The sequence below is a fragment of the Hoplias malabaricus genome, chromosome 2 (assembly GCF_029633855.1).
Source record: "Hoplias malabaricus isolate fHopMal1 chromosome 2, fHopMal1.hap1, whole genome shotgun sequence".
In the NCBI taxonomy this organism is placed as follows: domain Eukaryota; kingdom Metazoa; phylum Chordata; class Actinopteri; order Characiformes; family Erythrinidae; genus Hoplias; species Hoplias malabaricus.
The window spans coordinates 28,107,975-28,122,832 of NC_089801.1; the positions used below are offsets into that span (position 1 = coordinate 28,107,975).

General features: G+C 37.8%; 2 protein-coding genes across 5 annotated transcripts in view; one reads left to right on the plus strand and one right to left on the minus strand.

The window, feature by feature from the left end:
* The window catches only part of spag8 (sperm associated antigen 8), a 36,612-nt gene extending 29,541 nt beyond the window's left edge, over window positions 1–7,071 (plus strand). For 3 of the 4 annotated variants that reach the window (XM_066661626.1, XM_066661627.1, XM_066661628.1), the window contains 5 exons: window positions 2,158–2,317; window positions 3,396–3,441; window positions 5,253–5,367; window positions 6,031–6,093; window positions 6,766–7,071. In XM_066661626.1, coding sequence (XP_066517723.1) covers window positions 2,158–2,317; window positions 3,396–3,441; window positions 5,253–5,367; window positions 6,031–6,093; window positions 6,766–6,876 — 495 coding nt within the window. In that variant the 3' untranslated portion in view covers window positions 6,877–7,071. Of the gene's footprint in view, window positions 1–1,172; window positions 1,342–2,157; window positions 2,318–3,395; window positions 3,442–5,252; window positions 5,368–6,030; window positions 6,094–6,765 lie in introns of those variants that run through there. The other variant, XM_066661625.1, reaches the window with a different exon arrangement.
* Window positions 7,072–12,443: 5,372 nt separating this feature from the next.
* Window positions 12,444–14,858, minus strand: part of npr2 (natriuretic peptide receptor 2) — a 55,900-nt gene continuing 53,485 nt past the window's right edge. The window contains exon 22 of the mRNA XM_066660261.1: window positions 12,444–13,708. Coding sequence (XP_066516358.1) covers window positions 13,646–13,708 — 63 coding nt within the window. The 3' untranslated portion in view covers window positions 12,444–13,645. The remainder of the gene's footprint in view (window positions 13,709–14,858) is intronic.

Below are 14,858 nucleotides of genomic sequence, written 5' to 3' on the forward strand. Positions count from 1 at the left end.
TCTTCAGGCCCTAATGTCGCACTGTATTAAATGATTCTGTAGTGGAAATCACTGCATGGGCTCCAGAACACATCAGGGAAATATTGATTTTGTTTGTTTGTCAGTCAGAAGCAAAAGGTTGAATATTCAGGCTGCAGGCTGAATATATTTTAATTAGTACATTCAAATATCCATCCATCCATTATCTGTAACTGCTTATCCAATAAATATAAATGTTTTTAACTTTAAAGAAAAAGAATGTTCAAAATATTTAAAAAAATGAAGGCAACATTTTTCTAAGGTGTTGCATAATGGTAAAAAAAAAAAATAATAATAATAATGATTTTTTTAAAATATTTTATCAGTCCACTTAATGACCTGGCTCTACTGCTGAGGTGGGTTATAAAGCACAGTGATGATGATAATAATAATAATAATAAGTTTTATACAGTGCTTTTCATACAACTCAAAGACGCTTTACAGAAAAAAAAATACATACAACAAAACAATCAATAACAGAAAGGAGTGTTGGTAGTAGATGCTGAAAGCTTGCTTAAAGAGATACATTTTTAATTGTTTTTTAAATGTTTGCAGTGAGTGAAGGGAGAGAATTCCAGAGGGTGGGAGCAGCTATGGCAAAGCTGATAAAGTTGAAAACCATTATAAGTCATGTACACAAGAGCTGTAGGCTTGTCAAAGGTTGAGATTTGGAGTGCAATTTTACATGCAGCATTTAGTCCACTCCAATTCAAAGCCCACTTATACCAATAATAAGAAGCTCCAATTCAAGATGAACTTCATGGTACAAAAAAATGATCCTGGTTCATTTCTTTTAGAGGTATAACCACTTTGATCCCTCTTTAGACACAAAAACATTTAAGTATAATAAAAAAAATGGACAAGAAATGTGTGTCAGGGGGCATGGTGCTAATAGTCAATTTTACAGTTTTTTAAAATATAAAATTTCTTGGATAAGTTAATCATACCATGCACACATTTACTATGAAGTGCATGTTGTATATTTTAATATTTGTGTGATGGAAAATACATGACATGACGGGCCCATTGCTTTTTATCTTTTGCTACTTATTATATAACTTTTTTTTTATGTTGAAATTTAAACAAAAGCAGGGACGTCGCGTTTGTTTACATTTGCTATGGCAACGCACAGCAACGCCTGGCTGAAGCGTCTCAAACAGCTCAAGGTTCGGAGCCTCTCCGACTGTGCGGTCGTTTGGAAATTAGAAACGATAAATCAACTCAAGGTTATAAATATAAGAACCAGTTAAAATGAGTTCCTCGGAGGTTAATGTGGGAAACACACCGGTTAGTAGATGTTTACTGCATAACTGGGTGGAGGAGGTAAGTGACAGAAAACACAAACATTAACCATATTTTACTTGTTCAGCGATAAAATGTGTGAAAAAATCGGTTTAGTACATGTGACGTTGTGCCTTTTTCATTATTTATTTTTAAAGGCATGAGGTTATTGCAGGTAATACTGCACTTTATAACAGCGGACATTAACCTATATTAACGTTTATAAAGGCTTATTTCAACAAGCGTCATAAAGGCAGCTTTAGATAAGGTTCACCTCTAGTCATTAATTAAACCGTAGCAACTCAACTCTGTTCATAAAAAATATGTCTTTTTATAATTAATTTCCAATAGAAAACGTCTCATGTCTTACAGTTGGCTTTGATGTAATTCACACCTTTACATTCTTTCAGTAAACAAAGATCTATGAATCCAAATTTGACATTAGTGTCCCTTTAATTTTACGGCTTTAGCATTCGTTTGAGTCATTTGAACAGTGCAGCTTCAAAAGGAAATTCTCAGGCGTTGCATTGGCTGCATATTTTGCAACTTATAGCATATAAATGACACTATACTGACATGTTAACAAGGGGGAAACATTCACTTTCAAAGTATATTTTAAAGGGCTGCCTACTAAATTTTATGAACCTATGTAGGTTTATGCCTCATATCAATGAAAAGTGTATGTAGTTGTCGCGTGGGCCTATGATAATATGCGACAACAAGGGAATATTATTTAAAGACCAGAAATGTATTTTGAGACTAGTGCGAGGCTTTCACAAATAGAAAAATGGAATATTGGATTTTGGGATCAGTGGCTCTTCTAATGAAGCATATGTACATCTTTGCTATGCATTTAAGAGGGCAACTGCACTATTGGATAACACTAGGCCCAGATCTCACATCAACAAAAATGGACACAAAGGCATCATCGCTGTGGACACAGCCTCCAAAATACATGGAGTTACAACAGTAAAAGCTGCCTTTACCACCCCTCAAGACCCAGGGGTAAGACAAAAAGGTATGCACCACATTTTATGTCCTTTTATTTGTATTGTATTTTTTTTATTTGTATTTATATCTGTTTTTGTTTATGTCTAAAGGTTTGTGAACAAATTGATCTACATCCACGGTGGACACAGGCATTCAGTTGTGCACATCAAAAGGGATGTTTTACAACAGTCTAAATTCTCCACACTTAAAGCAAAACTAGGTGTGATTTGGTATTTGGATTCTGGCTTCCAAAAGTTACACAGAGCAATTTCTGCCATGATTCTTGATTTTGGGGTAGTGTTGCTGTCACATAGCTCCAGGGTCCTGGGGTTGTGGGTTTGAGCACTGATCTGTGTGACTGTCTGTGAGGAGTTTGGTGTCCACGTGGGTTTCCTCTGGGTGCTCCGGTTTCATCCCACAGTACAAAAACACACGTTGGTAGGTGGATTAGCTGCTCAAAAGTGTCCATAGATGCAAGTGTGTGAGTGAATTTGTGAGTGTGTGTCATCCTGTGATGACACGGTTATAGCGGTTACAGACAATGAATGAATGCTGATGTGCTCTTGTTTTGTTGTCTATATTTGTCTCCAGTATATAAACTGTGCATGCACAAAATCCATATTATTGCTGTCCCATGAAAAACATGCATCTCCATTTTGTGGATTTTTAGTCTACTATCACCTGAACACAGCAGCTGTCCTTCACATTGTGTGAAAATTTCATGACGAATGGACCAATAGGAATGTTCTAAATTACTTGAAATAAAATCTTTTTACATTGAATTCCATTGAAATTAAAGAAGATTTTCTCTTAGCCTGTAAAGGTATTGTTTTGAAGATACATGTTTTTCATTGGACAGTGGTGATATGTGTCATCATTTGACATCATCGGCTATTTAGGATCACATCGGACTTGATTTAGGACCCCAGAAAACTGGATGCTGTACTTGTATTTCTTTGGCCTCATCCAAGAAGCTCCTGTTGTTTAACACATCCAATCCATGGACTCACAAGAAGCTTCTTTTGAAAGGAAACCGAGCTTAGATTCATCTTATGAAAAAAAAAATGTCTTTGACCTCATCAGTGACACTGTGCTTTTTGTTTTAGGATTAAGAGCTGAGCTGTTGGAGAAGTGCCTCATCAAGATGATAAGGTAACAATCTGAACAAGACTGCTAGTGAACTTAAGGCTTTAAGTTAAAACAAGACGGATGACCTCATCTTGTCTGAAGCTATAACAACACTTTAACATCCTCCCACGCTTCCTGTTATGATGGGAAACCATAGGGAATTAGTGGGGATAGGCTGATGTAAGAATATTTGTGTCTCAGCCCATTTTCATAGTTCAATTAAATGTTTTCAATTAGTCTTTATCGTGGTATTTGATATTCGTCACTATGGGGATCACAGGATGTATCCTTGACAACTGGCCTCTGCTTTGGCTGATGAAAAGAGACATAACAATCGTCAACGAAAAGCGAGACAGTAGCTCATACCCACAGAACTGAATATGAACCCTGAATCAAAGGCTGCATTTACACAGTAACTGGCCACATCTTGAGAATAACCGTTGTGCCAAGAGCATGGGAGGGCAGTTATGCTTTCTTAAAATAACTGTCTTTAATGGCAACAGGATGTAGACATTAATAAAAATATTGCCCAGACCTCATACATACACCTCCTACTCAGCTCAAACTAACACACTATTTGGTCAAGAGTTTGTGAACACCTGCTCTTCTACCATTTCTTCTGCAAGTGAGGGCACTTATTAGTAGTTTCTTCCTTTTTTTCCTGCACCAGCCTAGGCCTGTCAATAATTACATTATCGACTTATATATATCATGCAATCATGTTTGCTCACCTCAATACCACCCATTGTGTTTACCTGTGTGTTGATTTACGTAAGAATTAACATTACCAATATTTTAACCTTTCTGTTCTCTGGTTTTCTCTGGTCTCCCTGTTCTGGGGCAGTTCTGTTGATTTATTTAGAAGCATTTTTGTATTTCAATTCAAATGTCTGAATATTTTTAATGACTACTATTTTGCTAAATATTCACTGCTCATTATTATGCTATTGAACTATCATTATATCAGTGGCATAAAATTCTCTCAAAATTACAATATTGCTTATTCCAGTTACAACTGGGACATTATTATGATCCCCCCAAAAAACTGGCCATGACATGCCTTTACCAGCCTTAAGAACATTAGTCAGGAGTTAGTGGTGCTTATATGGAGCTCCATCACTCCAGAGGATTGCTCTAAAGCCAAATGTTGCAGGGCTTTAGTCATCTCTGTCCAACACTTGGCATTGGCGTTTGACTGGTGGAGTACCCAATAAAGTCACTGTGCTCAAAGCCAGTCATGCTGGAGCTCCATGCCATTCTATGCAATTAGTTGGAGCTGAATGCCATCAGGGCGGCACGGTGGCACAGCAGGTAGTGTTGCAGTCACACAGCTCGAGGGACCTGGAGGTTTTGGGTTCGATTCCCGCTCCGGGTGACTGTCTGTGAGGAGTTGGTGTGTTCTCCCCGTGTCTGCGTGGGTTTCCTCCAGGTGCTCCAGTTTCCTCCCACAGTCCAAAAACACACTTTGGTAGGTGGATTGGCGACTTACAAAGTGTCCGTAGGGGTGTGTGTGTGTTGCCCTGTGAAGGACTAGCACCCCCTCCTGGGTGTATTCCCGCCTTGCGCCCAATGATTCCAGGTAGGCTCTGGACCCACCGTGACCCTGATACCATGGTTACAGATAATGAATGAATGAATGCCATCAAATCTTCACTACTATGTTCCAGTATCTGGTCAACAAACGTTCCAGAATTTGACTAGGGGTGTCCAACTTTTCCATTTAGATGCATAATAAAAATTAATTGGCAGGTGTTGTCTGTCTTGCCCCAGTTTGAAAGATTTTGGAGTATTCTCTTAAAATGTATGATATTATTATGATGTGTTATGTATTACAGTGAACAGATACATGCTGAGCTCAATCCAGAGCCTCCAGCCCCTGAGTTGTGTTCCGTCACCAAAGCCACCTACACAGCAGAGGGCTTCAAATCTGTCTGTCCAGCCCCATCCATGGTCTGCATTAATGCTACATGCTACAGCTAGCTTTCCAAAGCATTTTTAATAAATGTGTGTGTGTTGTGCTGATCAGCAGTAATGTGATTCTACTGGACAAAAGTTTTGGGACACAACCCCTAATCGTTCATTTCTGGGAATTCATTCAATCCCATTGCCACATGTGTAGAAAATCAAGCACCTAGTCATGCAGTCTGCCTTTATAAACATTTGTGCGAGAATGGGTTGTTCTAAAGAGCTGAATTTGAGCACAATACTGTAATAGGATGCTGCTGTTGGAACAATACATTTCATTACATTTTTACTGTCCTAGATATTCCACAGTCAATTCTGAATAATATTATTGACAATTGGAAGCGTCTGGAACCAGAGCAACTCAGTCACAAAATGGCAGATCACGTAAATCTGCAGAGCAGTGTCACTTGCAAAGGCACACAGTGAATAAGTCACCAATCGAGTAGAAAGTCTTCCCAAAAGAATGAAAGCTGTTATAGCTGCAAAAGTGGTTCAGCTCCATATTATTGCCTATGAATTTAGAATGGGATGTCATAAATCTCCTGTAGGGGTAATGTTTAGGTGTCCCAATATTTTTATCCAAATAGTGAAAATTACATATAAAGCTAAAAACAAAATGAAAAGAGTAAAATGATGTGTTCTTTTTAGGATTGTGACTACAAAACTGACCAGGCCATCACATTCTGGAGTGAAAACTACCATAAGGTTCAGGTACTGTATTGTGTTATATTAATATGAGCCCATAGGGCTGTGGTCATAATGTAAAATAGTTCACTTCAGGAGCAGACAGCAAATCAATGTACTTAATCTTTAATTAGCTTTTTTAGAAACATACACTGTGGGCCCACACTGTGCAAGTTACTAGTGCCCAGATTTTCTAGCAGTGGCACATTGGTTGAAATAGGAACAATGCAGGTGTGTATATGCATAGAGTGGGAAAGCCAGAAACCCACACCTATATTGACACTCAGATTTTTTACGCTTTCCCATTACAGACCACACTCATTTGTTGGGCATAAAAGGGGGTGGAGTTTGAGGAATCAATAACACTAGCTTTTTTCCACGTTGGAGTTAACTGTTATAATATTACACTATCCATCTGATGTATCACATCCGAGAAAGCATAATTGGTGTCGGCCTTTGTGTGGATAGGATGACCCTTCCCTTCCGCCTGTCTCTTTGCTCATGGTGCCAGCTAGCACAGGCCTCTGTAAACTAATGTGACATATCTGTGCAGTGTCACACAGGGTGTGCTCCTGCCTTGCCCCCAATGATTTTGGGTGGGCTCCAGACCTGACATGACCCTGAACAGGATAAAGCAGTTACAGAAAATGAATGAATTAATGAGATGAATATAACATTGATTCATGTTTTATTTAAAAGGGAATGACTGCAGTCAGAACTGGAGATACACCGTTTAAGAAGAACGCCACCTTCAGCACACCAATCAGCGAACGTTTTGATGACCCTGAAGACCTCACTCTTAGGAACTAAAAGAAGATTCAACATTAGAAATAAGTAATATCATGTTTACCCTTTGTATTATATTTGTAAACAACAGTGTTAACACATTTAAGCATCGTGAAATGCAGTATATAAAAACATAAATATAGCAAATATAGTGTTGCCCAAAATGCAAAACCTAGATTTGGAAATTAATAATAAAAATTATAAAATTCAAATTGTAATTTTGGGAGGGGTGGGGTGGGGGGGGGTTTCCTTAATTTCTTAGAACCCCTTTTTTTCAAGTATTTTGTACAATTACCATAAACATTAGCATAATGTGCTATTTGTTTTATCCACACACAGACTGAAAGACCAAGAATTACTGCAGTAATAGTAGTATTTAATTCAAGCTAAAAATAAAAAAAAAGGAACTTCTATGTGTTGGTTCATGTCTATCATATTTAGTACAGTTTATTGTGTCGTGCATATTGCAAAGCACACCTGGCTCCGGGAGGAGTTCATCTGATATTTAGATTGGATCAAGGACAGACCACATTCTCACCACAAACAAACTGCTCCAGAGATTTTCAGGGACCAGACCGAGACCACCACCTCTCAAGAGTCTCGGTGCGGTTGTTTTGGTCTGCATCTGAGTGCAATTACTGCGTTCACACCTGTAACGAATCGCACCAAAGGTGTAAACAAACCAGAGTCCAATTTAACCGGACTACAAAGTGCAGGTGTGAAAACCCCCTTAGACATTGTTGCCGCAGATACCCCTTGTTTCTTTTTCTATCCCTTTTTTTCTTTTCTTTTCCTCGTTTTATCCAGTCCATTGCTGGTTGCAACTTTGTGCTGAGCAGCCAGTGAAGTAGAGGTTAATTACTGACAGGTAATGTATATTAAAGCTTGTTCAACGTCTCTTTAAAAATACATGCAGGATTATTGTGTCATTCCATTAAAACTAATACAGCCTCTACATTTGGATTCATAAATAAGACCAAAATCTGCTGTTTACTGTTTTTGTGCTTATGGTTTTTTTTTGTTTGTTTCTTTCTTTCTTTCTTTATAAGTTAATGGAAACATATAACGTTAGTATTATGGACCTAAATCAATGGGCTATTGGCACCATGTTTTCACAGAGTCACACAGTTTTCAAGTCACTTTACAGCAAATGTTAAAAGCTTGGACTGGGGCTCCTGGAGGGCATAAGTTAGATACAAACTAGGATTCCACCTTTTATTGTGTTCAAATTTTACTGTCCTTGCAGTTTCCATTTTGTTTTTGGAGACTTGCTTCCAATATCACATTTGTGAGGATATTTTTTCCATACAGCCCAGGATTTCCACAATCCAACCACATTCAATGATGTTGAGGTCTTGGCTCAGAGATCTGAGGTCTGTCCATTGTTCAGAAAACAAAGCAGGTTCTTTGATTCACAAATGTTTGATTTAGCTTACTCTGTGACAGTTTCTTAAAAGTTAAACATCCTTTTAGATGCATAGTGTGGAGTTGTCTTTTCACACAGAAAAGATCTTGAGATCTGAAACTAGAGTGGAGCTTTCATTTGTTTATCTGATCTGGTATCCTTCCAGGTCTGGCATGGTTGTTAGGAGTTCCATATGCTCTTTTTTTAACAATATTTTTCAGTATATTTTTCAATTTTTTAATTACTTTTCTTATGCCTTTGGCAGGAATTTTGTGAACATAAAAAAGGCCTTGTGTCATAGCCTATGCTCCCATTTCCATCGTTCTCTTATGTTACTTTTCCATTGCATGGGTCCGGCTTTAATCGACTCGACTCTACACGGCCTTGGCTCGGCACGCTTTAAAAGTTGTCGCTTTTCCACTGGCAGGGCTTCTCTGTGAAATGGACCTGGTAACGTTGCAAAACCCCGGAATCGCTGGCTTTTCAAAAACCCCAACAACGGCAACTTTAGGGAATGTTTACTCATGATGTATTCGCCTGTTATTTTTGTTTTTTTGGGCTGAACACGTCTCCGTTCAGTTGAACTTTTTGCACGTTCAGCTTTCACTGGAAATTTTCATCGGCTACCGACCCAAGGAGCACATAAACCTCTTCAAAACATTTTGAGGTAAAGTTACAAGCTGCTGTTGTGAGTCAAAAATGTGAAAGCTGTTGTAATTTAAGAGATTTTACAAGCGGCGAGATTGTGCTGGATTTGAATGAGCTCTGTATTTTGTGGTGACTGACTTGGCTCTGGCCAATCAGCGCTCTGCAGAATTTACACGTCACCATGTAGTACCTACTTTGCACAGTTGGAACCCTGGGGGAGCTGGGACAGAACATCTACACGGTTCCAGGGACCAGGTACCAGATTTGGCCAGTGGAAAAGCAAAAGAGCCATGTCGAGTAGAGTAGAGTCGTGTAGGTATCTATGCAGTGGAAAAGCACCATTAGATACCCGTCTGTCTAAACTCCAAATCACTACCCATGGGCTTGTACTGAATTACAGATCAGTCTCTGAGTAGCATTGTTTGTAACTCTGACCTTTAATTTAGTGGAGCAGCTTACCTACAGCCATCTTGCTGCTTTCTGTCTTTACTGCTGTTTTATTGAGGTGTGCAATCATTATGACAATCTTTATCTGTAAATATGGGAGTTGGGAATAAATACAGTTCCAACTGATTGAAGAGGCTGTGATCATATTCACAGCTACAGTTTATTAAGAATTTGAAAAACAAAGAAAAAAGGAGCATAGCAAAGTTGTCTCATTATCAAGCGCCTAGAACTCTTCACCAAAGCAGCCACAGAGAGGGTGATCATTAAGAAATATGTAGGTGGAATGATGCTGTGAGGAAACACACACACGTATGTATTTCTGTCTTTCTCTGCTTTCAGTATCTAATTGTAGTTCACTATATCAATACATTATATGTCCAACTCTTCCCCCTGAATTTGAAGGTACCATTAGGGAATATGTCCTCCTTGGTTGCAACATTCACCTCTGTATTTTCAAAAAGTCTTTGCGTTAGGGGTTGGAAAATTATTGAGAGGACCTGTGGCTATTCAGTAAGAATAACTGAGGATGATTAGTCATCTTAAATTGAATGGTCTGCCATTCCGGAGAACAGTTCCAGCACTCCACAGCCCGATGCGGAGTAGTTTTATACCCTTCTACTGACCTTTGGTATTGAGCATGGTGTTATTAAGCTCACCACGAGCATCTCAGGAGACGAGTCTATTTATAAAAAGCTATAAAAAAAAACTAAACACAATATGAAAAGTTGAAAGCGATTCTGTGATTCATAGACCTTATCTTACAAAATACTAGCTAAGTACTAAAACTTGCATGCTGCATATACATTTTCTCTTAGGTGTAGTTTTACAGCTTCAACATGGCAATGTGTTCTTTAACAGATTATTATTATTTTATTATCATGATAATTTAGGTGAAATAAAATACCTAACATTACTGTATTTTTTTTTTTACCATAAATGAGAAATTGATTACATAAGAAGGGTGAGCACTGTATGCAAGAGTGAATACTATTCAATGCATTTCTTAAACTGAATTAGTTTCTGTCCAGATTCAAAATCACTCCTGCATTCTTGCTACTGGCAACACCTTTTTTCGAAACTATTGAAGGTGTGCCTATGCACCTGTCAGCTGTAGTTACATCTTGAACTAGCTGAATTCACTGCTTTCTGGGGTGATTTCAAGCTTTTGGACTTATTCACCAGATGCAAACCAATGTTTTTATATTCATCATCATCTTTTCTGCTTTATCCACTTTAGGGTCTCAGTTACTTTGATTTTATTTAATCATATTTTGATAGTATTTGCTTTTTATTAATGAATATACACTTCATCATAGGGACATCTGGGCCCCACAAAGAGTTAAACACATAACCACACACACGGACACATTAAAAGACCAGATGCCTAATGCGTAATGATCAATGATGTCATCCATTCGGCTGCATGTGCCCCAATGCACCATTCAGTAAAGCGTAATGAGCCATGTGTACCAGGTGTTTTACATCATCTAGTAAGGATGGTGATATGAGCTGTGATTAAGGCTCTGACAAGGGAGGAGGGCCACTGAGACATGCTCCATAGAGAGAATGATGTCCTAATACTCGTTGTTTAAGAAGTTAACAGCACTTTTCTCTATTACCTTCAAAGGCTTAGCCCCCAAGCTATGGTACGGATGAGGCATATTTTCATCATCTCACAGATATAACCAAGATAAATCCTCAACACTCAGTTATACAGGAGTGCTGGGTAGGCTGTATTTACCGTAACACGATAGGAGTCACAGACCTCTGTGGGAGGATGAGGTATTTAAGACTGAGTAATATCCAAATTCCTAACTTCAGCTTCAGAAGCCCATGCAGGGAAGGCAAGAGGTCTGTCATGAACCATTGAAGTGAGATAGACGAGTGCATTTACATTAATGTGCAAAAAGAGACCAGCAACTATGCTCATAACATTTAATTTCCCAATGAAATGCCCATTAAGTATGAATTGCAGTTTGTTCTCGATTAAATTAACTTAATTCATCATATAAGGAAAGTATATTGGAAAAATCAATTTCCAAAACCTGAAGATAAAAATATTGTAGCATTTTAGGTGGATTGTTAAAATAAAATAATAATAATTTATAAAAGCAGGTGCATAGGGTATAATGGGAACTATTTTGCATGGCTGCACCCTCAAAAGCCCAAACCCAACCAAGCCAATATCTGGTATAATCACGAACCTGTTTAACCTGAAAATGACAAAACATTCAATAGCTTTATTTGTATTTTTATAATATCTAAAAGAACTGGCAGAATTAATCTTTGGCACTTTTTTCCAAAACCAAAGTATAGTGACAACTCTAAAAGTGATTCCCAAAATGTTTAGACCAAGTACCACCCGTTATCAAACCAAAACTCCCAAGTATCATCTATGTGTCTTATTAATTCTTGCCAGTTTAGGGAAAGGGCTTAGTCTGGCTTGGCCTGGCCATGCAGTGGAAGGGACTAGATCAGTGAGCTATAAAACACATCTGGCTCAGCATCCATTTTGTTATGGTACTTGGTCTTGGTCATGTCCTTGGCAAGGGATAAACAAAACCCTTCACCAGTTTTGTATGGCTCACCTGCTTTTGCAATCCACAAGCCAGCATGGCAAGATGTTTCTTGGTAGTGCACGATTGAGTGGCACTATTCTTTACTGTGGATCTGCTTCAGATCTTTACATCGGTAAATGTCGGCTGATGTTCTGTAAATGTTTCTCTTCTGCTGAATGTGTGATTATATATATATTGGCTGATCTACTGAAGACCTGTCACCTTGTATGTTTCCTTCATTTCTTCTTTTTTGACTGAATGGTGCTGCTTTAAAATGTGAATAATTGTTTTCATTACAGTCTTCTATGGGTTGATGCCCCCAAAAATCAAGTGTAATATATTCAGTTGCTGACAAATGAACAGTGACTTACTTGACGTACTTATAGTCATCAATCGTTATGAGTTGAGGGTTCACAAATAGTTTGTTACTTGTTCGCACGGTAAAATAAGTTTAAGAACCCCTGTTCTGAAAAGTCTAAAAAAAAACAGGAAATCAGTGAGAGCACTGCACAGGAACAACTAGACTGACAATATCATTTTAAAGCTTGTTTATTGAACAAAATATTTTACAATGTCTTGGATATACATATATACAAATATTAAACTGGATAGTAGCAGGGTGAAACTTCACGTCTTGATGCCAGCATTGACTAATGTTCGATGTACCCTATCCCTCACCCCTCCTTATTTGGAAGTTATATGGGGGTATCGAGTACATGTGACCAGTTTCCTAAATCACATACAAATCTGAATATAGAAAACACAAAAATAATAATCTCATATGGAAAAAGTCTCCGACTCTCAGCACGGAAATCTTTTTCATCATAAAAAAAACCTCTTTACAATTTCATTTTTGCAGTTAAAGCAGGTATGAAATATACCTGAATTGACCTCCTTCAAAAAGGTAATTAGAGCAATGCCATTCTGCTCTAAAAACAAGTAGTGCATTGTATGAACGTGACTCAAAAATGTAAATCAATTTCACAGGAATGAAATATATTGCATCAGAACAGTTTTGTTTTATAGTTTGCCTCTGGCAATAAAAATGTTGATGCAATTATTTTCACCACTTGCTTTGTACCTCCACTATTGTAACGTTTTATTATGGAATGCTCTCCATGTAGGTGCACTTTATAATGTCTTTAGTGACAATCAAAGTTTGGAGCTACAAAGTAGAATAGTTATGGGCTCAGAAGTGAACGGGAAAGCATGTAATGCTAGAAATGGTCCTGCTTTTCAAAGAAAAGTGTAGTCCTAACAAGCTGAGGTTATTAGAACCAAGTTCTACAAACTATTTAAGTGATATATATGTGATTTCAGATATGTTTTTGAAATTTTAATTTATAGTGGTTAGTGGTTTTTAGGTCCCTTTCCATTCAAAGAGACAGAAGCCTGAAATCTTTTGACTTTGCTGCTATAAGGACATTTATGTAGCCCATCTATTATTACACAATCTAACACAAATTATGCAGCAGATAATCTATAGTACCTAACCCCACACATTCAATGCAAACAGAAAATGTAGAAGTGTCTAATCATTTGGAAAAATGTTGCATGTGGAAATGATGTGCAAATTTGAGTCAAGATTATTCAAAGCATTACTTTCTTATTTCAGCTATTGCGAGCTTGGGGAAGGTGGACTGACGCACGCTTTTGGCTGTAGATTCAAAATCCAAAACTGGTGGCTGTGGCTCTGGTGGCTTGGCCGGCAGCTCCAACTCCAACAGCAGAGCTCTCAGATAACATAGACATCTGTCTTCTCCCCCAGAAGCCAATACGTTCTCATTTTGCCTTTGCCCTGAAAGATGGGACGGTAAAGATCAATATGGCACATCGACGAGCACTCAGCATGCTCCGCAAAGCAAGCAATCAGCGACTAGTGCTCAAAGCCTGCTCGAGGACAGCAGCATGGGCCTGGGCTCCTAAAAATAAGTCACACTCAAGGCAGAAGATGCCTTTTTTTTTGCAACAACCTATCAACAGTATTTAACTGACCTATCCAGGTTTTTATTACTCACTCTAATAAAGATATTGAATAATTTGGCACTGTTTTCCATTTAGTTACAGAAAAATATACCTCTGAATAAATTTCAGTAGAACTGAGGCCACTGCTGCTTTTTCCTTTTCCTGTAAAGATCTTTTTAGCCAACTATGGCTGTTGGTTTGGGATATTTATCAGTAGAAGGATCTACAAAATACTAAAATCCCTTCTATACTGCTGCTGTATCAAGTTGCATTTGATATAAACAAACTATTTATAGCTTAATTTATCAATAAGGACAGCAGGCAACATAAATTAAGACCAATTTAAATAAAGATACTCTGTAAGCTTCATCTTAGAAATAGTTTTTTATCCATGCTTAAAATATTTTATTTTTAAGTTTAATTTTAACCTTTCTATAGGAGCAGAGTGCACATGCTGACTCTCGCTGCTGCAGGCTGCTTGTAATTTGAGAAGTACAGTGTGTCCCACTGACAGCAGAGGAGGATACTCTGCCTTGAATAAGAGGCTTAGAAAGCTGTTCTCTGTTACAGAAGAGGTGCATCAGGCTAAAAATAATGCCTCGGGATAAAGGAAAACAATTAGAACGTTTTTACTGACAAAGTAAGAAATATTCTCATTGAGCGAGTCATAAAGAGGACACTAATATGTAGCTCAGTACATATTGTCTATATATGGAAAATTGTACTGTGCATTTTTATATCCAAAAACACTTTTATCACCAAATTACTGACTTTACAGCAAAACATTTTATTGTAATGTTCAAAAATGTTCTTTTCAACTTTTAATGTTATTTAATATGGAGATTATATTTCAAATTCTTGCTCCGTGTACGACACAGTGTAAAGCAGCACAATAATGTAAATAAAAAAAGGTGATACATGTATTTAGTCTGCAATAACGGCTATAAGCCTGGACAGGTTTTCAAATACGGGCAACCAGTCAG